This window comes from Saccopteryx leptura, chromosome 3 (genome assembly GCF_036850995.1).
Source record: "Saccopteryx leptura isolate mSacLep1 chromosome 3, mSacLep1_pri_phased_curated, whole genome shotgun sequence".
Classification (NCBI taxonomy): Eukaryota; Metazoa; Chordata; class Mammalia; order Chiroptera; family Emballonuridae; genus Saccopteryx; species Saccopteryx leptura.
Genome location: NC_089505.1, coordinates 69,767,075 through 69,790,246, shown reverse-complemented (window position 1 = coordinate 69,790,246; position 23,172 = coordinate 69,767,075). Strand labels below are relative to the sequence as shown.

Below are 23,172 nucleotides of genomic sequence, written 5' to 3'. Positions count from 1 at the left end.
AATCAGTGAGGCAGATAAAGATTTGCATTCAGAGGCTCACGCCTCTTAGAGCTGATGACAGTGATCAGAGCCAATCAGGAGCTGAAACGCATGTCCCGCCCCCTTCTGTGGAGGATGGGAGGTGAGTGATCTGCTGGCTTGAGCCAATCAGTGCTGGTAGGCGGTGCCATGGAAATCTGGGCATCAGTTTTCTTATCGAAGAGGCTTTCCTGGCCACTTTAATAAAAAACACTTTACCCGCCTGCTATGGTCGTGATCGCTCCGTTGCTCTTGTTAGCCCTGCTTTATTTTTCTGACACGGTACTCATAAGACACTTTCTTACCCAATGTGGACAGAGGTTTTTTTTTGTTTTTTCTTCTTCTTTCTTCTCCTCCTCCTCCCCTCTCTTCTCCTTCTTTTTTCCACTGCTCTTTTCTTCACGCCTGGAAAACTGAGGGTGATTTATCGATATATTCATCAGCAAGTATTCAATCAAGAACAGGCTGGAGGAGGCAGGGCTCAGAGTTTCATGTTAAGTATATGTTTAGATTTGTCTGATACTGCCAAAGAATTTTCCAAAGTGAACGAATTAGTTTACACTTCCACTTAAATGGTGAACTCTTATAATGTTGAACACTCAGAAATGGAGAGTTCTAGATAGTCCACATTTTTGCCAACACGTGATAAGCCAATTTTTAATTTTAGCCATTTTGGTATTTGTGTAGTCGTATCTACTGTGGTTTTGATTTGCATTTTTCTGAGTGGATAATGTAATTTTCATATTCTTGTTAACTACTTGGAAATACTTTTTTGGTACAGTGCTCATGTGGACTCTTTACCAGTAATAAAATTTAGTGGTAGTTGGCCTTTAAAAAAAACTGTTTTAAAGAAGTTATTTGTATATCCTGGATAGTCTTTGTCATGTTTTTTTTTTGTAACAAATGTCTTCTCCAAGTTTTTGCTGGTCTTTAACTCTCTTAATGGTGTTTATGATTAAGGTCTTGATTTCAGTGAAATTCAAGTTGTCATTTAAAAATCTTTATGGTAGTGATATCTGTCTTTCGTTTTAGAATTCTTAGCTTTTCCTAAGGTGGTAAAACATCCCTCTTTATCTTCTAGATGCTTTACTGTACTGTTTATGGTTTCCATGTCCTTTTTTATGCTATTGAAGTTCTCTCCAAGTTCAACAGCTCTTTCTCCAAGTTCATTGAGCTTTTTTAAGACCAGCGTTTTGAACTCTGGATCTAGTAGATTGTTCATCTTGTTTTATTTTTTTCCTTTTAGTTCTTTTTCTGGAGTTTTGTTCCGTTCTTCATTTGTTTCTTTGTCTCCTCATTTTGGCAGCCTCCCTGTGTTTGTTTCTATGTATTCTACATCTCCCAGGCTTGGTAGAGTGGCCTAATGTGGTAGGTGTTCTGTAGGGTCCAGTGGCACAGCTTTTCCAGGTGCCAAGTTGGGCAGTCCAGCTTGTCCCCCCCCCCAACTCCCATGTGGGCTGTGTACACCCTCCTGTTGTAGTTGAACTTTGATTGCTTTTGGCACATCAGTGGGAGGGATTTACTCCTGGGAGGGATTTACTCCCAGTCCAATCTGCTGCAAATTCTGGCAGCAACCACTGACCACCATGGAGGATCAGCTGTGCACAGCAGGACTTACTTCAGTGGGGCTCTTGCACCCACTGAGTCTGCCTCTTTAGTGTGTTACTGTGGAGATGGCGGGGTGGTTTTACCACATGATCTGAAACTGTCCACCAGGTGCACTGGTTCTGGAGCCTCCTGGGAGGTGCAGGTAAAGGTCAGCTTCCTCCAGGGCCACCTGGCTTGAGCTACAAAGCAATCTTCAGCTCCTTGATACTTGTGCAGGGCTTGGAGGTGCCAAGGTGGGGCCAAGCTGTAACCCAAGCTAGGGCCAGGCTTGGGCCACTTAATGAAAGGTGTGGGGCATGCTCAGGCTAAATGCGACTTGTTTGAGAGATTTTAGGAAAGTCTGAAGTGTGAGCTAAAACAGGCCATTTATATAGAAAAGCACTGAAAACAGCTTAGCTGAGCCTTTAAGTTTGATGGAGCAGGATCTTAGGGAATCACCAGAGCAGGGCAAAGAGTAATAGCTAGGTTGATGGCATCTCAGATGTGGCATCTGCCTGCTAGCTCTGTCTGGGGAGGATTCATCAAAGGAACAGTGGCCTCTGCCAACACTTCTGTCTGGGAGAAAGTTGCCCCCAGTACTCATCCTGATGCTGGACAATTCAATTTCTCCCCATATCTCTCTGGTGCCTTTCAAAGTGCTGCTCCAGTGCTGGAGTGCATCAAGAGTGAGTCTGAGTTAGTCCATGTGTGGGTTCATTAAGAGGAACTTCCTGGAACTCCCGCAACCTCTTTTTCCATCACCCTCAATCTCTGCCAATGTTTACATCCAGACGTTATGGGAACTACTCTTCTTGACACTAGAACCTTGGGCTGGGGGGCCATGGTATGGGGCTGGAACCTCTCGTTCCTCAGGGAGCACCTCTCCAGCCAAGGTATCCCTTCTGATTTTCATCTGCCACATGCATGTGGAAACATCCTATTTCATGTCTCTGTTCCCCCTGCAAGTCCTGATGTGGCTTCTTTAAATCCTTAGTTGTAGGACCTCCATTTAGCTAGATTCAGGTGTTTCTGAATGATGGTTGTTCTATAGATTAGTTGTAATTTTATTAGATGTGGTTGTGGGAGGATGTTTATCTATGCCATTATCTTGACTGGAAGTTGACTTTTTTTTTTTTTTTTTTTACAGAGACAGAGAGAGAGTCAGAGAGAGGGATAGGGATAGATATAGGTAGGGACAGACAGACAGGAATGGAGAGAGATGAGAAGCATCAATCATCAGTTTTTTGTTGTGACACCTTAGTTGTTCATTGATTGCTTTCTCATATGTGCCTTGACCGCGAGTCTTTAGCAGACGGAGTAACCCCTTGCTTGAGCCAGAGACCTTGGGTCCAAGTTGGTGAGCTTTGCTCAAACCAGATGAGCCCGCGCTCAAGCTGGCGACCTCAGGGTCTCGAACCTGGGTCCTCCACGTCCCAGTTCGACGCTCTATCCATTGAGCAACTGCCTGATCAGGCAAAGTTGACTCTTTTTTAATGTAAGTATTTAGAGCTATAAATTTCCTTCTTAGTACATCTTTCACTGCATCCCATGAAGTTTGGTGTACTGTATTTGGTTTTCATTTGTCTAAGGTATTTTTGTAATTTTCCTTGAGATTTTTTCTTTGATCCATTGGGTGTTTAAGTGCATGGTGTTTGCTTTCCACATATTTATGAGTTTTTGAATTTTCCTTCTGCTACAGATGTCCAGTTTTATTCCACTGTGGCCTAGAGAGATGATATCCATATTTTAAAGTTTATTAAGACTTGCTTTTTGGCAAAGAGGAGTCTTTCTTTTCTTATTGTAATAGTCCCCCCCCCTTGCAATAAGCCCATTCTCCTTATTGCAATAATCCTTTTGAATTAAGTCTCTTTTTATCTAAATACACATTTATTGTTTATATGAAGGCTGAACACCAGTCTTCTCGGACTGAGTACAGAGCCCGTGGAGAACAGAGCCCAGACAGACTCCAGGGCTGTGATCTCACCTTCTCTCTTCTACCCCAGGTTCCAGCTCTTGCCCACGGACTGCTCTTGCCCAGACAACTGCCAGGACCTTTTCCCTGCTTTGTGCCTGATGTTACCATTACTGAAATACTTTTATTCTTCTGCTTTACTAACTTCTGCTTTTCCTTCAAAGTGCATCTGAAAAGGAGTTTCCCTTGAGAAGCCTTTTCTAACTTCCTTTCCACCCCTGAGACAAAGGTCTGAGCTCTAGTCCTTGGACCTCCAGACCATAGGAAACTTATCAGGCTGTGTTTTAATAATTTACCTATGTCTGTCTTTCACCCAAACCCCAAACCATGAACTTGAGCTACCCTGAGGCAGAAACTGTATCTTCCTCTTTTTGCTCTTTCTGGTTTGTATATAATAGACACACAGTAAAATTTTGGAGAACAAAAAAAATGGGGAAAAATATAGGGATTCCCCAATGCCTGTTTCATGAATGCGATGCAAAGGAGCTGATATGCACTTTTGTATTGAAACTAGTCAGGAGTGAGGGTTTTTGTGATGGCCTCGTAAAGAAGAATCAGAGAAAGTTTGTTATTCTGCTGAAGTATCTCTGGGAAGGGAAACTCTAACCTAGTGTTTCTCAGCTGGGGGCTTATTGCCACCATGGACATTTGGCAATCTCTGGGGATACTTTTGCTTTTTAAAACAGGGCAAGGGAAGCTGCTGGCATCTCATGGGTGGGGGCCCAGGAATGCTGCTTAACATCCTACAATGTGGCACTGGCCGGTTGGCTCAGTGGTAGAGTGACAGCCTGGCATGTGGATGTCCTGGGTTTGATTCCTTAGTCGGGGCACACAGGAGAAGCACACATCTGCTTCTCCACCCTCTCGCTTATCTCTCTTTATTTCTCTCTCTTCTCTTCTTCTCCTGCAGCCATGGCTCAATTGGAGCGAGTTGGCCCCAGATGCTGAGGATGGCTCCATGGCCTTTACCTCAAGCGCTAAAAAATAGTTCCCAGTGCAAAGGAGCAATGCTCCAGATGGGCCAAGCATTGCTCCCTGATGGTCTTGCCAGGTGGATCCCGGTTGGGGCTTATGCGGCAATCTCTCTGCCTCTCCTCCTTTCATTAAAAAAAAAAAAGGCCCTGGCCGGTTGACTCAGTGGTAGAGTGTTGGCTTGGCGTGCAGGAGTCCCAGGATCAATTCCCAGCTAGGGCACACAGAAGAAGCACCCATCTGCTTCTCCACCCCTCCCCCTCTCCTTCCTTTCTGTCTCTCTCTTTCCCTCCCGCAGCCAAGGCTCCATTGGAGCAAAGTTGGCCCGGGCGCTGAGGAAGATTCTATGACAGGGGTCCCCAAACTTTTTACACAGGGGGCCAGCTCACTGTCCCTCAGACCGTTAGAGGGCCGGACTATAAAAAAACTATGAACAAATCCCTATGCACACTGCATATATCTTATTTTAAAGTAAAAAAACAAAATGGGAACAAATACAATATGTAAAATAAAGAACTAGTAAATTTAAATCAACAAACTGACCAGTATTTCAATGGGAACTGTGGGCCTGCTTTTGGCTAATGAGATGGTCAATGAGCTCCTCTCACTGACCACCAATGAAAGAGGTGCCCCTTTCAGAAGTGCTGTGGGGACAGGATAAATGGCCTCAGGGGGCCGCATGTGGCCCGCGGGCCGTAGTTTGGGGACCCCTGTTATATGGCCTCTGCCTCAGGTGCTAGAATGGCTCTGATTGCAACAGAGCGACGCCCCAGATGGGCAGAGCGTCGCCCCCTGGTGGGTATGCTGGGTAGATCCCAGTTGGGTGCATGCGGGAGTCTGTCTGACTGCCTCCTCGTTTCCAACTTCAGAAAAATACAAAAAAAGGAAAAGAAAAGAAAAAACTCCCCACAATGCACAGGACAGCCCCCTCCCACATACACAACACAAAAATCACTCAGCTACAAATGCCCCAATACCAATAGCACTGAGGTTGATAAACCAGAGCCCTATTCCAACTTGTGGGAAAAAACATGAGAGGAAGGTGGGGGCAGCAAATGCAGCTTATCTGAGAAGGTGATATTTGAGCTGGATCGACTACTAGGAAAGAAGCATAGAGAGGCAAGCAGGGGTAGGAGGTTTTCAGGTGGTGGCAAAGATGTGGCTGAACTGTGTGAGGGCTGGTGGCTGAAAGAAAGGGGTAAGATAGTTGATGGCGAGGCTGTGAAAATTCTTTTTTCTTTTTTAAAAAATATTTTTTTCTGAAGTGAAAGTGGGAAGGCAGAGAAACAGACTCCCACACACACCCTACCGGGATCCACCCGGCATGCCCACCAGGGGGTGATGTTCTGCCAATCTGGGGTGTTGCTCCATTGCAACTGGAGCCATTCTAGTGCCTGAGGCAGGGGCCATGGAGCCATTCTCAGGGCCCGGGCCAACTTAGCTCCAATGGAGCCTTGGCTGTGGGAAGGGAAGAGAAAAACAGAGAGAAAAGAGAGAGAGAGGGGTGGAGAAGCAGATGGTCGTTTCTCCTGTGTACCCTGGCTGGGAATTGAACCCAGGACTTCTACATGCTGGGTCGACACTCTACCATTGAGCCAACCTGCCAGAGCCAAGGCTGTGAATGTTCTTGAACAACTCCCACTGGATTTGAGACCTCAAAAACAGCAAGTGTGGAAGGATGTTTAGGTGGGAGCGGGGCATAGTTGGACCTGAGTATTAGAAAGCTCCCTGTGCTGCTGGCATTGGTGATGGACCAGTTAGAGTAAAATGGAGCCTAGAGGTTGGGCAGGAGAGGGGGCTGTTTCAATGGTTCTGGGGACAGAGATCAGGCTGGGACCGGATCTGAGGTTGGAGAGGACAGATCAGGGACTCGGTGATGCATGGGTACAGCAATGTGGGAGGGGAAGTGAAACAAAACCCTGACCAGAGATACGTGAAATAGGCCTATGCTTACCTATTTGTTAACTTGCATGTAGGCAGTCTTTTCCATCACCACAGGAACACCCATTTTGTCAGGGTGCAGTGGAAAACCCCTTGTTTGTGGCATGAAGCCGGAAGGTCATTTAGAGATTCGGCCGCCTTTGGCAGAGTGCACTTAGACCAGAGCCCAGAGCTGAGTGTGACTGCAAGCTCACCGTGCACTGGGCACTGGCCATACCCGTGTGCATTAATTCATGGAGTTCTCACAACAATCACAGGAGCTAAGGAATATTCTTATCCCCATATATCAGATGAGCTAGTGAAAGTAGCAAGACTCTCAGTGATGAAGCAGGTGTTTGAATCTTAGCAGAATGACTTTAAGACTTAAATGACTTTTTTTTTAATGATGGGAAAACACATAACATAAAATTCACTATTTTGAAGTGAACAGTTCAGTGGCATTTAGAACAGTCACAATTTAGTACACCTCTGTCTTGTTCCCAAAACAGTTTTTATAACCCCCCCCAAAAAACACCGTCCCATTAAAGAGTCACTTGTCATTGTGTCTTCCTCGAAGCCCTTGGCAGTCTCTAATCTGCTTCCTGTCTCTATGGATTCATTTATTTTTGAATGTTTGTTATTTTTTATTTAGTTCTTAGTTTTCTAATTGAATTTATTGGGGTGACATTGGTTAATAAAATTTATAGGTTCTAGGTGTACTGTTCCATAATACATCATCTGTACGCAGCCCCACGCATCATCCACCCCAAGTCAAATCTCCTTCCATCACCGGGATTTATCTATTTTGGAAGTTTCATATTAATAGAATCATACCATATGTGACCTTTGGTGTCTGCTGTCTTTCCCACAGCATGTCTTTGAGATCTATCCATGTTGAGGCATGTATCATTGTACCTTTTGATGGATGGATGCTATTCCATTGCGTGGATGGCCCACATTTTTTTATCCATTCATCTGTTTAGATGGACATTTTGGTTGTCTATACCTTTAAGTGGAGGTTTAAAATTTTAACCTCTGCCTTCTATGGCCTTCACTAAGACAGTTCAGGTAGTCTGTAGTTGCTGAAATTAAAGGTATGGTAGAGAGCTGAACGGGATCTGTGGGGTCCCAGAGGAAGGCATTCCAGAGTCTTCCCCAGGGTAGTGGGAAGGGGTTGAAGAAGGCTTCACACTGGCAGTCTTGACCTTGACTGTAAAGAGGCACTTTTTATGGTGGCCTGGGGAAGCTCACAGCACTCCAGGAAAAGGGGGAGAAAAGATACAGACTCACCAGATTCAGGAAGTGATGCAGACACTGCGCTCTTAGAAGGACAGACAGAGAGAAGCCCAAATGGGCCCCGAGAGCCTGGAGAATGGGAGGGAGCCTGTTCCAGTGAGTGCTAGGCCAGAAACTGTGTGCCCTGGTGAGAGGCTGGAGCTGATCGAGCCACACGAGCATGAACTCTCCTTGTCCAGTTGTCGCATCTCAGGTGCCATGTGAGACAGGATGTGAGAGTGTCTCACGTCCTGGATGGAGGAGCAGGGGGAGCACCAGGCTTGAGGGAAGAGGCGGAGTTCAGTCTGAGATGCGCTGAAAGTGAGGAGCCTGCGGTTAGTCAGGAAGGGATGTCGAAGAAGACACGGGGAGTTAGGACCTAGGAGAGAGAGGCCTTGGCTGAAAATTAAACCTGGGAGGCCTCAGTAGAGCCCTGTCATGTGGCGCTCTTGAACCTGAGTTCACATAACGCCAGAGGTTGACTGAGTCCACTTTGTGTGCTGTGTCCAAGGTTGGACTCTGAAAATACAGGACCAGACATAGCGCTGTCCCCGCCCGGGGAAGCTCACAGTTTGGTGGACATCAAAATTATATACTTTCAAGGATCATCATTTTAAAAAGTGTAATGTAAATTTTATTAAAGAGTAATATTCCTCTCTAAAAGAGCAAAAATCACAAGTGTTTGACTAAAATTGTTTCACAGAGTGAATACATATGAGCAGTTAGTGACCAGGTCAAGAAGCAGATTCTTACTGGAACCCCAAGATGGTCCCCACTTCCCCCCTCCAGTCACTACCCCATGGGGATAATTAGTATCTAGATTTCTAATACCAAAAATTAGTTTTGTCTGTTTCTGAGCATTCTATTGAATGGTATCACATAGTATGGATGCTTTGTGTCTGGATTCTTTTATTCAAGATAATGTTTGTAGGACTCCCACACTTTGTGAGGAGTTCTTATTTGTTTCTTTGGTTGCGTGAATGAATAATCTGCAACCTATTGACCTGCCGATAGAAATTTGGGCACGTTCCATTTTTCATACATTACAACTAGTGCTGCTGAGGACATTCTTGTTATGCTTCACGAGCATTTGCATGCGTATCTGTTGGGTACACTCTTGGAGTGGAATTGCTGGCTTGAATGCTCAGCGTTTTTCAAGCATTTGTCCCAATTCTCATTCCCACCAGCAATGTCTGAGAGTTCCAGTTACTTCACATCCTCACCAACACTTGATTATGCTAATAAATTTTTTATTGTTATAAAGCACATACAACAGAAAATTTACTCTTTTAACTATTTTTAAGCATACAGTTCAGTAGCCTTAAATACATTCATATTGTGCAACCATCACCACCAACAATCTCCTGAACTTTTTCATTGTTCTAAACTGAAATTCTGTACCCTTCCAGGAGTCCCCAAACTTTTTACACAGGGGGCCAGTTCACTGTTCCTCAGACCGTTGGAGGGCCGCTACATACAGTGCTCCTCTCACTGACCACCAATGAAAGAGTGCCCCTTCCGGAAATGCAGCGGGGGTCGGATAAGTGGTCTCAGGGGGCCGCATGCGGCCCGCGGGCTGTAGTTTGGGGAGGCCTGCTTTAACGGTTCACCCCCACCCCACCAATCTCAAGCCCTTGGTAACCACTATGTATTATTTTCTTTGTTGTGGTGGTTAAAAGACACAAAATCTACCATCTTAACTGTAGATATTTTATACATATGTACAACAACATGCATAGAGTCAACACCACTGTGCTTTGCACTTAAAATACTGTGTGTCCATAAAGTCATGGTGCACTTTTGACTGGTCACAGGAAAGCAACAAAAGATGATAGAAATGTGAAATCTGCACCAAATAAAAGGAAAACCCTCCCAGTTTCTGTAGGATGATATGGCAGCATGTGTGCATGCGCAGATGATGATGTAACACCGTGTATACAGTGGAGCAGCCCATGGCCATGCCAGTCGAGATGTGGACGGTACAGAGGAAAGTTCAGTGTGTTCTGTGGCTCGCTAAATTCAAATCCATGACCAAAGTGCAATGTGAATATAGGCACGTTTATAATGAAGCACCACCACATAGGAATAACATTACTTGATGGGATAAGCAGTTGAAGGAAACTGGCAGTTTGGTGGAGAAACCCCGTTCTGGTAGGCCATCAGTCAGTGACGAGTCTGTAGAGACTATACGGGATAGCTACCTAAGGAGCCCTAAAAAATCTGTGCGTGAGCCCACATCGAGCTGCACTGGATAGGTATGAAACTGGGAGAGTTTTCCTTTTATATGGTGCAGATTTCACATTTCTATCGTTTTTTGTTGCTCTCCTGTGACCGGTCAAAAGTGCACCATGACTTTATGGACACACTGTATTTTAAGTGCAAAGCACAGTGGTGTAGACTCTATGCATGTTGTTGTACATAATTTCTCTAGAACACCTTCATGTTAAGAAACTGAAACTCTGAACATATTGAATAGAAACTTCCTATTTCCCCTCCCCAGAGTCTCCTCTACCCTCTGTTTCTAAGAGTTGAACGACTAGATATAGCGTATAACTGGGATCATGCAGTGTTTGTCTTTTGGTGACTGGCTAATTTCACTTAATGCCATGTTCTTAACACTTGATATTTTTATTAGTTTTGCCAGTGTGGTGCCTGTGTGGTTGGTATAGCATTGCAATATTTATTTGCATTTCCTTGACTGTTACTGAAGTTAACTACTTTTCTATATGCCTAGTGGCCCTTTCTTTTCAGGGATGGCTTTTCCGGGCTCCAGCCAGCTCCTGCGGGTGGGGATGGGGTCGCCATTTCTGCCTCTTGATCTCAGAGTATGTGGTGGTCTCCTGGGCCTGCTGGTTGCCTGGCTTCAGATTATGGAAACTGAGAACAGAGTAATGGAGCTCCTCCTCTGAGGTGGCCGCAGCCACAGTTGAGAGCAGGTGGTCTGAGGAGGATTCATACAGGTGACTCTGATTGGGAGAAGAGAAGGGTGTCAGAGTTGACCTTTGGGGTCTGTACAGGGAACCTTGGGGCTTGAGGGGATCTTATTCATTTATGCATTTCACACCCATTTTCTGGGGATTCATTCACTAACTCATTTATTCATGTGTACTCTTAACAAACTTTAATCATACTAGCTTGTTCTTATTACTAACTTCACTTAATCCATTTGGGTGTGTGTGTTTGTGTGTGTGTGTGTGTGTGTGTGTGTGTGTGACAGAGACAGAGAGAGATACAGAGAGAGGGAAAGATAGAGACAGACAGACAGGAAGGGAGAGAGATGAGAAGCATTAACTTTTTGTGGCACCTTAGTCGTTCACTGATTGTTTTCCCATGATCAGGGGGCTACAGCAGACCAAGTGACCCCTTACTCAAGCCAGCGACCCTGTGCTCAAGCTGGTCAGCTCGCACTTAAGCCGGCAACCTCGGGGACTTGAACCTAGGTCCTCTGCATCACAGTCCAGAGCTCTATCCACTGCGCCTCTGCCTCGTCAGGCTAACCTCATTTAATCCTTACGACTTCTCTCCACAGAGATGACTGTTATCCCCATTTTACAGATAGGAACAGTGACCTTGTGTACCTCTCTAGTTGTTTAACATCACTACTAGAAAGCTGTAAGTCATATAGATCATTCGCATCATCTTTCTGTAGGACTCACTGATCTAAACGGTGGGGAGCAAGTAGCTGGTGGATGCATGGCAGCTGTTTAGGGAATGTTGGGGAGAATAGATGGAGTCAGTGACCCAAAACACATAGTGAGGGCTGAGCAGGAGAGGGCCAAATGGGGAAAAGCTTTGCTTAAAGGGAAATGGAACAGGACTTGGTCAACTGCCGGCTCTGGGAGATGAAGGAGAGGAAACAGAAGAGGATTCCCAGATCTGAGTAACTGTGCCAAGAAATCTCAGAAGAATCAAGTTTGGGGGTGGGGTGTGGAGATAAGGAACTCATTTTTTTGTCACCATCATGGCCCACCCTCCGGAGAGGCAATCCAACTGGGACACGGGGTAGGACGCTGCCCACATCACTCACCTGCGAGACAGCTTCCTGGCTCTTTGCCTTCCCTGCCAAGTTCTTCCAGTAAATCCTGACTCTGAGGACAGAGACAGCACCTTTCAGCCCAGCCAGCTTGCTGTTGGGAGCCTGGAAGGGCTGCCTGAGGCAGGGTGTGGAGGCTGCCGGGACCACAACGGGAACACCTGTTCCCTCCTCCCAGATGGCTGGAACCAGATGTTGGGAACACACTCTACACCCAGCAAAGGTGTCAGGAGGATAAATTCCTGATGCCGCCACGACTTGTTGAACATCTTCCTGGATTTGTTTCCTTTCAGTGCTCTGGGCTTTGAATTTCAGAGGCTCATTGAACCGTCCCATCCCACAGCTCCCCCACACTGACACCACCTCCTGAGGTCTTTGCCCGGACTGGGGCCATCACTCACACGATAAGGAAGAGGCAGGCAGCAAGCAGGGCTGTGGCACCAGCTCCCCTGATGGTCCCCTCAATCACACCTTCCCTGTATCCTGGTGTCCCTGCAGATATGACACCGCTGCATGAACTTTTCACCCAGGCAACTGAGCATCCTGCCTTCTCAGGTCTGTGCTGACAGGTGCACTCACTTCTGTCCGGGACTCCTTTGTCCCCCAGCCCTTAGGATGATTGCAGCCTCCAGGTCCCTTAGCCCCCTTCCCAGCCAACTGACATAGGGACATGCCCTCTAAGTCCTCCTTGGCCCTGAGTCAGGTCTATTTCTGTCCCATGCAATGTCTTCCAGGATCCAGGCTCATGTGCCCCCTCCCCCGGGCATCACCCATCACACCCCCGGACCTGGCAGCAGCAGGACATCACTCTCTGTTCCCCGTGGGAGTTCTGGGCTTCACATCTGAGCCTGAGGCTAGAGCTGAGCTCCTGGCTGAGGCTCTGGGAGCTGTTGGCCCAGGGCCCTGCTGAGCGGGAGGTGACCCTGCAGGAGGCATTGCTGTGGTTCCCCTCCAGCAGCCCCGCTCCCAGCCGCCAGTGTAGCGAGGGGGGCAACTGGGATTGAGCAAAACAGCTGCATGTAGACCCTCGTCCTTCCAGGAGGAGGGTCCCAGGAGTGATGGAGGGTCCGTGAGGAGGAAGTAGAAGAGGGACAAATAGAGCCTCTCTCCTCACCAGGTCCCAGGTGTCCTGCCTGTTCCCCACCCCCCCATGTGTTCCAACTCACTCTCCACAATGAGGCTCAGGGAAGCTTCCAGGGAGGCTGTCTTGTGCTGAGCTCGGCAGAAATATTTCCCATGGTCTTCTAGTGCCACCTTCCACAGCTCCAGGACCCCGGGCTTTGAGGAGTCCAAGGTCTGACTTCCTCGAGCCCAGCTCGTACCGGTGGGGCGGTTGCTGTCGGCTTCACAGAGCAGGCGTAGGAACTGGCCCTCCTGGACTCGTAGAGATGAGCCATTGCTCAGAGGTTTAGGTCCTAGCAGGACAGAGAAAAAGTTAAGCCCCAGACCTCATTAAGGTCTCTCTCTCTTTCCTCCTCCTCACATCATATAGATCAGTTTCTTCTCTTCCATAATCTGATGGGCACATACCATCAGGGCTCAGCCCCAAAGGGACAGGGCTAGGAGCAGGCACAATAGCCTTTCCAGGAGGCTTCCACACCTTTGTCTGAGCCACCCTGGTCCCCACGCCTCCTGCTTTGGCCACCTGTGCCAACACGGATCCCAGGTTTCCCTCTATGAGCCTCGCCATGTCTGCCTATCAGCAAAGGCAAAGTTTGCTGAGACCTATTTGTTGCCCGAGAGTTCACAGTCTCATGGATGAGACACCCCAACAGCAGGTTCTCACAGAGCAGAATGACCTGTTTTGTGACTGGTGGTCGGAGGTACATTGGGTTGAGAGGGCCTTGAGGATGGGACTTCAATGAGACTGTGAGGACAAGGAGGGCTTCCTGGAGGAGGAGAGGCTTTAAGTAGAGCATGAGAACAGGTGGGGGCTGGCCAGGGGATGGCGCTGGCACGCAAGGACATTGTGGGAGGGAGGTACAGCTGAGCGCAGAGGGGCCTTGCAGGCTCTGAGGCAAAAAAAATCATCCTCTCAGGCCCGAGTGAATGGCCTTGTTGGGGGTGTTTACACGAGGCTACTAAAAGAAGTTATGGGAACAATATCACAGATTTGTGGTTATAAAAATTATCATGGAACTGTAAAGAACAGCAGAGAGAGTATAGTCAATAATAATGTAATAACTATGGATGATACCAAGTGGGGACTAGGCTTATCAGTAGAATCACTTTGTAAGTTATAAGACTAACCACTATGCTGTATACCTGAAATCAAAGTAATATTGTAAGTCAACTGGAATTGGAAAATAAATCGGCCCTGGCCCATTGGTTTAGTGGATAGAGAGCAGCGGTTCTCAACCTGTGGGTCGCGACCCCGGCGGGGGTTGAACGACCAAAACACAGGGGTCGCCTAAAGCCATTGGAAAATACATATTTATTATACAATACATTTTTAAATAAAATATGTATTTCCGATGGCTTTAGGCGACCCCTGTGTTTTGGTCGCTCGACCCCTGCTGGGGTCGCGACCCACAGGTTGAGAACCGCTGGGATAGAGCGTTGGCCTGGTGTGCGGGCTCCCCGGGTTCAATCCCAGGGTAGGGCACACAGGAGAAGAGACCATCTGCTTCTCTCCCAGTCCCTCTACCTCTTCTTTCTCTCTTCCCCTCTCGCAGCCAAGTGGCTCGATTGGTCTGAGCATCAGCCTAGGCGCTGAGGATAGCTCGGGTGATTCGAGCATTGGCCCCAGATAGGGGTTGCCGGGTGGATTCTGGCCAGGGTGTATGCAGGAGTTGTCTCACTATCTCCCCTCCTCTCACTTAAAAAAAAGAGAGAAGAAGAAGAGAGACAGTGGGACTCTCTCTTTGCCATGTGAGTACACATCCAGAAAGCACCAGTCTAAAGAGAGTCCTCACCAGGAACTGAATCCATGGGCACCGTGATCTTGGACTTACAGCCTTCAGACTATGAGAAATAAATTCCTGTTGGTTAAGCCACTCAGTCTGTGGTATTTTGTTATGGCAGTTGATCAAACACAGGCACATTTTATGCTTCCTATTTTAAAAATAACATTAAAATAGCCTGACTAGGCAGTGGTGCAGTAGATAGAGCACCGACCTGGGATGCTGAAGACCGAGGTTTGAAACCCTGAGGTCACTGGCTTGAGCCTAAAGGTCTCTGGTTTAAAGCCCAAGGTTGCCAGCTTGAGCCCAAGGCCAGACTTGAGCAAGGGGTCCCTCTTTCTGCTGTAGCCCCCCAGTCAAGGCACATATGAGAGGCCAATCAATGAACAACTAAAGTGCCACAACTCATAGTTGATGCTTCTCATCTCTCCCTTCTTGTCTGTCTTATCTGTTCCTTTCTCTGTCCCTCTCTTTGTCTCTCTTGCTAAAAAACAAACAAACAAAAAACCATTAAACTCATTGCAGGAAACTGGGGGAGTAGATTGGTCCAGATCCTAAGAAGAATGAGGGCAGGATTTGGGATGAGGATGTAACACCGTGGCCCTGGGGAAAGTCATACCCATGGAGCACGGGGCCATGTCTGTGAGCTGAGAAACAGTGAGTGGGGGCTCCCACCTCTGCCTTCCTCACACATGGCCTTGCTCCCACCTGAGTTCTGAAACCCTCTGAAGGCCCACAGTGAGACCCCACTTCCGTCATCCCCGACCCCCAGAGCAGAGGTTGTACCCTACCTTCTTTCTGGAACACCCTGATGGTCAGCAGCGTATCTGGACAGACAGATGTAATAGTCCCCTTTTCAGTAGCAGGAAGGTGGGCATTGGCCCTTCCCCCCCCAGGAACTTTAGAGATAGGAAGGGGGGAAAGTTGAGTGTCCTCTTCCTTTCCTCATGAACCCCACCTGCAGGTCCCAGCCTGCCACCTGCGGCCCTGCCTCGCCACCTCCCTGACACCCACCACCCTCAGGGACCCAGCATCCTGGCCGGGCACTCACAGGACACATTGAGTTGGATGGTCTTCTCCCAGATCTCCCCGCCTTGCAAGGTCACCCGACAGGTGAAGTTGGCGCCATGGTCCTGTGGCGTTGGTGTGAGGGTGACCACTGCGGAGTTGGGAGTCTGTGAACCCAGGGAGGTGAAGTTGACCCCGACCCAGGAGAAGACCGGTGGTGTCTCCCACTCACAGGCCCACGGCACCGTGCAGGTAACGTTGTTGGGGTGGCCGGCTTCTAGGGTGCCATGGAAATCTATGTCAGGTGTCCGTGTCAGAGCTGGAGAAGAGAGAGACAGAGACCCAGGTGCTGGAGGTGGGAGTGCTGAGTGTGCCCCTAAGAGTAACATATACCTCTGACCAGCCCCAGTGTCTGGTCTCCTTGGTTTCCCCTGAGTCCTTCCCAGAATGAGAAGAAAAGGGTTCCTTCCTTCCTTGCCCTGGGAGCCCTCAGGACCCAGCCGTGTGTCCTCTCTTTGACCCCGTTCCTCACCTGTCACATGCACAGACAGCTGGTTCCATCTGTAATTATATCTCGCATAGGACCCTCTCTCCACCCTAAAGAAGTATGTCCCTGTGTCCCTTCTCTGTGCGTCTCTGATGTACAGGGAGCAGTTGTAGGTCTGGGGGTCCCCGAGGAGCTGGAATCGGCCCTTGGTCTCCTCCTGCACCTTACGACCTGGGTTGTTTGTGGCCACAGGGTCATGCTGGCCTGTAATGGCCCCATCCTGGAACCAGTAGCCAAGAGCTGGTGTGGAGTCAGTCCAGTTTTTTGGGGGGTAGGAGACGTTGCAGGGCACGTAGACACACAGGCCCTCCTGCACTGTCACGGACTCCTGCACCTGCAGCTGGAATTCTGGAACCTGAGCCAGACACCCTGTGGGGAAAGAAGAGTCAGTCAGAGCCCCATTCCCAGCCCACACGCTCTCCCCCCTGGCACTCACCTGCCTGCAGCAGAGGCAGCAGCAGCAGCTGCAGCAGCATCTTTGGGGGGAGTGTCATGGGGTCTTGGTGTCTCAGGACTGAGAGGGAGCCTCAACAGGAAGCCCCAGAGTCAAGTGAGAAAAGTGATGACCACAGAGGAGGAACTGAGCAGCACACGAGGAGGAGCTGGTCCAGCCCTCGGAGAATAAGCACTTCTACTTTTCAGATGGGGCCCTGGGATGCAGGGGAGGGGGGCTTACTTAGCGAAGAGGACCAGACCCAGCGCCCTGGCTCCCGGTCCTCGTCTTGTCCCTCTGGCACCACAGTCCCCACAGGAGAGCAGGCCCTGCCCGGCCAGTCACAGCTGCCACATGAGGAGGAGGATCAGAGGAGGACCAGTCCCGCAGGTGTGGGACTCAGGAGGGGCTGGTGGACGAACCAAGAGGTGTGATATATGAGACGAACCCCCTCCTGCCCCGCCCCGCCCCAGGTGAGACAGGTGGTGATGAATGAAGGAATGAATCAGTGAGTGAGCACAACAGCCCAATCAGAGCCCCTACTGCCTCAGGGGCCTGGAGTCAGAGGGGAGACTGCAGCAGACTCTGTCCCTGTCCCTGAGAACTGTCCCTAACGCCCAAGGAGACAGAGGAGCCCCCGGCTGTTCCGGTGCCCAGTGATGCAGAGTGTGATGGTGGGAGCACAGGCCGGGGCTGTAGAGAACCCGGTCACTCTGGGCAGCAGACAGTGAGTTCCCAGGTGTGCATGGTCAGAGCAGACAGGACTAGGACTCCAAGGGGGTGACCAGCATGTGACCCCACAGGTGGTCCTGGGCTTCCCGACCCGCTCTTAGCCCCTTCCCCAGGCATCCCTGGTGTTGATTCCGAGCAGGTGCCAGCCCAGCTTTGGCGTTAGGTGGGCCTGGCTCTTCTCCCCTCCAAGCCTCAGTTTACTCATCGGGCACCTGGAGACATCACAGTCCTCCAGCCTCACCTGCGGGAGAGTCCTATATATGAGGACGGAAGCGGGCATTTTCTGCAGGCTTGAGTGTGGCCGTCTTGCGGGTCAGGTGCCTGGCCATGCCCATTCCTCAGTGGCATTCTGAGTCTGGGCCTCAGCGAGAAGCTCCTGATGGTCAGCTCTGCCCTGGGGTTTCCTTACCTGAGGTCTCCAATGAGGGGGTCAAGGTGCACTCACCCTGCAGCCAGACAGCTCCGGACTCCAGCCTGGCTCCGTCATGCTTACTGCACGGCCTTGGGAAGGGGGTCTGTCCACTCTGCATCGTCAGTACCTATGCTCACGAGGTGTTATGGGCTGAATTGTGTCACCCCCAACATTCATATGTTCATGTCTTAACCCCCAGTACTTCCTAATGTGACTGCATTTGGAGATAAGGTCTTTAAGAGGTGATTAAGGTCAAATTAGGTTATTAGGGTGGGCCCTAATCCACTGAGACTGGTGTCCTTATAAGAAGGGATTAGGACACAGACATGCACAGAGGAGAGACCACCTGAAGACACAGGTGGAGATGGCTGTCTATAAAGCCGAGGAGAGAGACCTCAGAGGAAACCAGCCCTGCCAACACCTTGATCTTGAACTTCCAGCCTCCAGAACTATGAGAAAATGAATTTTTGTTGTTTAAGCCACCCAGTCCACGGTACTTTGTTATGACAGCCTGAGCAAAGGAATCCATGAGGTTACCAAGGAGACTGATGGGTGAGTGCAAGTACAGTGTTCTGAGCGGCCTGGTGTGGCCCACAATGGACACAGCCCACACGGTGGCCAGCCACCCGTCTACGGGATGGAGTCGCTCTGAGGATAGAAGGAGAAAAAGGAAGGGAGTGATTTGATAACTGGAGAGGGAACTTCCGCTGCTCCTCCCCCACGGGCTCTGAAATCTGCCCCTCCTCCTCTCTCTGGGGCAGCACAGGCTCCGTGGCCTCTGCTCAGGTGGGTCCCTCTTCTGGCTGATCCCGTCGCTGCTCCTGCACCCTGGGCTTCTGTCTCCCATCTGTTGGGTAGGGTGCTCTGGGCTGAGGCAGGGCAGACCCTGCAGGAACATCAGCTAGAGCTAAGGGCGGGGGCGGGGCAGAGGCACATTCATGGCTTGGTGTTGTCAGTACTGAGCAGTGGAGAGGACAGGGCTGGGGGGCCCTGGAGGAGGGAGTGAGGGTGTGTCTGGAGGATGGGACAGGTGAGCTGGGATGTGGATGGTGAGCAGGGTTGTCTGAGAGGCACGTTCACCCCATTCCAGAGGGTGGGGCCCGAGCCAGAGATGCTGATGGGAGCAGACAGGGACGTCCCGCTGTAGCCTCAGTCTGTTTGTCTTTCTGCCTCTCTGCTTCAGTGCCCAAGGATATCTTCCTGCTTCTCCTCTTCCTCCTTCCCTTCCTCCTCCTTTCCCCTTATGAGCCACCCAGTGAGCTCACTGCTATCTCATGCAGGGGACCCTGGTTCCCTCCTGCCCAGGTCCCTCCATCAACACACAGGTTTCCAGGAAGACACCTCAGGAACTTCCTTAGGGAACCTGGAATGTGGGCAGGAGTTGGGACATCCAAAGAGATGTTCCATCAGGGCTGGGGTGGGCGCAGGAGCATGGGAGGAACATTCCTGACTCCCCTGAGGAGCTCCCAGTATGTCCCGTGAATCCAGTCACAGCTCCATGGGCCCCTCGGAGCAGGAGCGAGAAACAGCTCAGGGACAGTGCACTGGGCTTCCCACACTGGCCTGTCACCCAAGGGCCCACCGTTCTTTGCCCCCGCTTCTTCCCTGCCCACTGCTTTCAAGTGAGTTCACTTCTCTTCTCACTTGTCCTGTGTTCACACCTCGGTCTCTCTGAAGGCCCAGAGATGTTCCCACCTTCCCCAGTGGTTGGCCTCAGTGTGGGCACAACTGTAGCTCCAGGCACAGGCCAGCAGGTGGGGTGATGGAGCTGTGAGAACTGCTGGACGGGCAGGCAGGCAGCAGGGACTAGGGGTTGGGGTGGGATGGTGACATCAGTGGGCAGGGGGTAGGTTCTGAGAATGAAATGTCACTGAAATGGCAGAGTGGCCTAGGGTCATGAGCATCCCTACCTTTCCTTCCTGCTGGGATGTTGGGTCTAACTGGCCTGAGAATAGGGCCCAAGTCTTCCCATGGCAAAGCTCCCTCTATGAGGACCCAGGTTGGCTGATGCTTGTGTGTGTATCTGTGTGTGTGTGTGTGTGTCCATGGCAGCAAGTGTTTGTATATTTGTGGTATGTGTGTTTGTGAGATGTGTGTGTGTGTCTGTGTTTGTGGTCTCTCTGTGTATATTAGGTGTGTCTGTGTGTATATTTGCAGCCTGTAAATGTCTGTGTGTCTTTGTGTGCAATCTGACTTGTGTGTCTGTGTATACATGTGTGCTTATGTCTGAGCTCTATGTGTGTGTCTGTGGTGTTGTGTGGCTGTGTTTGTGGTCTTTGTGTCAGATGTATGTGTCTCTATGTATATTTGAAGTGTGTATGTGCTCATGTGTACACTGACTGTGTACATGTCTGAGTTGCATATGTCTGTCTATATGTGTGTATCTGAGGTGAATCCAGTTTGCTAATTTTATTTTTTTATAGATACAGAGAGAGAGGGATAGACAGGGACAGACAGACAGGAACAGAGAGACGAGAAAAATCAATCATTAGTTTTTTGTTGCACATTGCGACACCTTAGTTGTTCATTGATTGCTTTCTCATATGTGCCTTGACCACGAGCCTTCAGCAGACTGAGTAACTCCTTGCTTGAGCCAGCAACCTTGGGTCCAAGCTGGTGAGCTTTTGCTCAAACCAGATGAGCCCATGCTCAAGCTGGCAACCTTGGGGTCTCGAACCTGGGTCCTCGGCATCCCAGTCTGACGCTCTATCCACTGCGCCACTGCCTGGTCAGGCACTATTTTTTTTTTATTTTTATTTTTTACAGAGATAGAGAGAGGGAGAGAGAGGGGCAGACAGGGACAGACAGACAGGAAGGGAGAGAGCTGAGAAGCATCAATCCTTCATTGTGGCATCTTAGTTGTTTGTTGATTATTTATTAATTGCTTTCTCATATGTGCCTTGATGGGGGGGGGCTACAGCAGAGAGAGTGACCCTTTGCTCAAGCCGGTGACCTTTGGGCTCAGGTCAGCGACCATGGGGCCATGTCTATGATCCCACATTCAAGCCGGCGACACTGGGGTTTTGAACCTGGGTCCTCAGCGTCCCAGTCCAATGCTGTATCCACTACGCCACTGCCTGGTCAGGCCAGTTTTCTAATATTTCATTGAGAATTTTAACATCTATGTTCATCAGGGATATTGGACTATGATTTTATAGTGTCTTTATCTGGTTTTGGAATTAGGATAATGCTGGCCTTATAAAATTAGCTTGAAAGTTGCCCCTCATCTTGACAATTTAAAAAATAGTTTGAGAAAGATAGGTGTTAATTCTTCTTTGAATGTTTAGTAAAATTTACCAGTGAAGCCATTAAGACTTTTGTTTGTTGGGGCTTTTTGATCAGTGCTTCAATTTCACTAGTTGTAATCTGTCTATTCAGATTCTCTGATTCTTCCTGATTCAGTTTTGGAAGATTGTATTTGTCTATAAATTTATCCATTTCATCGAGATTATCCAATTTGTTGGCATGTAGTTGTTTGTAATATCTTCTTACAATGCTTTGTGTGTCTTTGGTGTCTGTTGTTACTTTTCCTTTTTCATTTCTGATTTTATTTATTTGGGTCTTCTCTCATTTTTTCTTGATGTGTCTGATTAATGGTTTGTCAATCTTGTATATCTTTTCAAAGAACCAGCTCTTATTTTCATTGATTGTTTGAATTTTCATTTTTTAGTTTCTATTTCATTTATTTCTGTTCTTATCTTTATTATTTGCTTCCTTCTACTCACTTTGGGCTTTGTTTTTCTTCTTCAAGTTCCTTTAAGTGTAAGGTTAGATTGTTCATTTGAGATTTTTCTTGTTTCTTGAGGTAGGCCTGTAATGCTGTAATTTCTCTCTTACAATGACTCACTGTGTCCCATAAATTTTGGATTGTTGTGTTCTCATTTTCGTTAGTTTCAAGATATCTTTTAAATCATTCTTTGATCTCGTTAAGCCAGTCATTGTTTAGTAACATGTTGGTTTGCCCCATGTCTTTATGGGTTTTTTTCTTCTGATTGATTTCTAGTTTTATACCATGTGATCAGAGAAGATGCTAGATATGATTTCAATCTTCTTAAATTTATTGAGACTTATTTTGTGTCCTAACATGTGGTCTATCCTGAAGAATGTTCTGTGTGCACTTGGAAAGTACACTGCTGCTTTGGGGTGAAATGCCCTGAAGATATCAATTAAATCCAGTTGGTCTAATATGTCATTTAAGACTGCCATTTCTTTATTGATTTTTTTGTCTGGAGGATCTATTCACTGATGTCATAGGGTGTTAAAATCTCCTACTATGACTGTATTGCTGTCAGTCTCTCCCTTTATGTTTATCAAGATTTGCTTTACCTATTTAGGCTCCTATAGTGGGTGCATAAATGTTTACTAGGGTTATCTCCTGCTGTTGGATTGCTCCTTTTATCATTATGTAGTGTCCTTCTTTGTCTCTTACTTTAAAGCCTTTGCTTTAAAGTCTAATTTTGTCAAATATAAATATTGCTACCCCAGATTTTTTATTTTTCATTTCCATTTGTGGGAAATATCTTTTCCCAATGCTTTTTACTTTTAGTGTGTATGTATTTTATTCTGAAGTGGATCTCTTATAGACAGCATATATATGGGTCTTGCTTTCTTATTCATTCAGCTACTCTACGGGGTTTTTTTTTGTTTGTTTTTTTGTATTATTCTGAAGTTGGAAACCGGGAGGCAGTCAGACAGACTCCCGCATGCGCCCGACTGAGACCCACCCGGCATGCCCACCAGGGGGCAATGCTCTGCCCATCTGGGGCATTGCTCTGTTGCAACCAGAGCCATTCTAGCACCTGAGGCAGAGGCCATGGAGCCATCCTCAGTGCCCGGGCCAACTTTGCTCCAATGGAGCCTTGGCTGCGGGAAGGGGAGAGAGAGACAGAGAGGAAGGAGAGTGGGAGGGGTGGAGAAGCAGATGGGCGCTTCTCCTGTGTGCCCTGGTCGGGAATTGAACCCAGGACTCCTGCACGCCAGGCTGACGCTCTACCACTGAGCCAACTGGCCAGGGCTACTCTGTATCTTTTAATTGAAGTGTTTAAGCTATTTACATTTAAAGTGATTATTGATAGATACATATTTATCACCATATTTTCTTTTAATTGTCTTTCTCTTTATTCCCCCTTTCTTTTTCTTAATGAAGATCCTTTAACATTTCTTGAAATGCTGGTTTGGGGGTAACAAACTCCTTTAAATTTTTCTTGCTTGGGAAACGCTTTATTTTGCCTTCAATATTAAATGATAGCCTTGCTAGGATAAAGTAGTCTTGGTTATAGGTTCTTGCTTTTCATCACTTTGAATATATCATGCCAATTTGCTCAGTCTGAAATGTTTCTGTTGAGAAATCAACTGATAGC

The 23,172-nt window shown here is 48.2% G+C and overlaps 1 protein-coding gene across 1 annotated transcript in view; it reads right to left on the bottom strand.

Moving 5' to 3' along the window:
• Positions 1-10,083: 10,083 nt before the first annotated feature.
• Positions 10,084-23,172, bottom strand: part of LOC136398200 (uncharacterized) — a 30,587-nt gene continuing 17,498 nt past the window's right edge. Inside the window, exons 9-17 of the mRNA XM_066372574.1 lie at positions 16,912-17,015; positions 16,672-16,749; positions 16,221-16,604; positions 15,732-16,007; positions 15,472-15,507; positions 12,944-13,192; positions 12,179-12,269; positions 11,772-11,832; positions 10,084-10,710 (exon numbers count right to left, since the gene is read on the bottom strand). Of these exons, the coding sequence (XP_066228671.1) occupies positions 10,492-10,710; positions 11,772-11,832; positions 12,179-12,269; positions 12,944-13,192; positions 15,472-15,507; positions 15,732-16,007; positions 16,221-16,604; positions 16,672-16,749; positions 16,912-17,015 (1,498 nt within the window). The 3' untranslated portion in view covers positions 10,084-10,491. The remainder of the gene's footprint in view (positions 10,711-11,771; positions 11,833-12,178; positions 12,270-12,943; positions 13,193-15,471; positions 15,508-15,731; positions 16,008-16,220; positions 16,605-16,671; positions 16,750-16,911; positions 17,016-23,172) is intronic.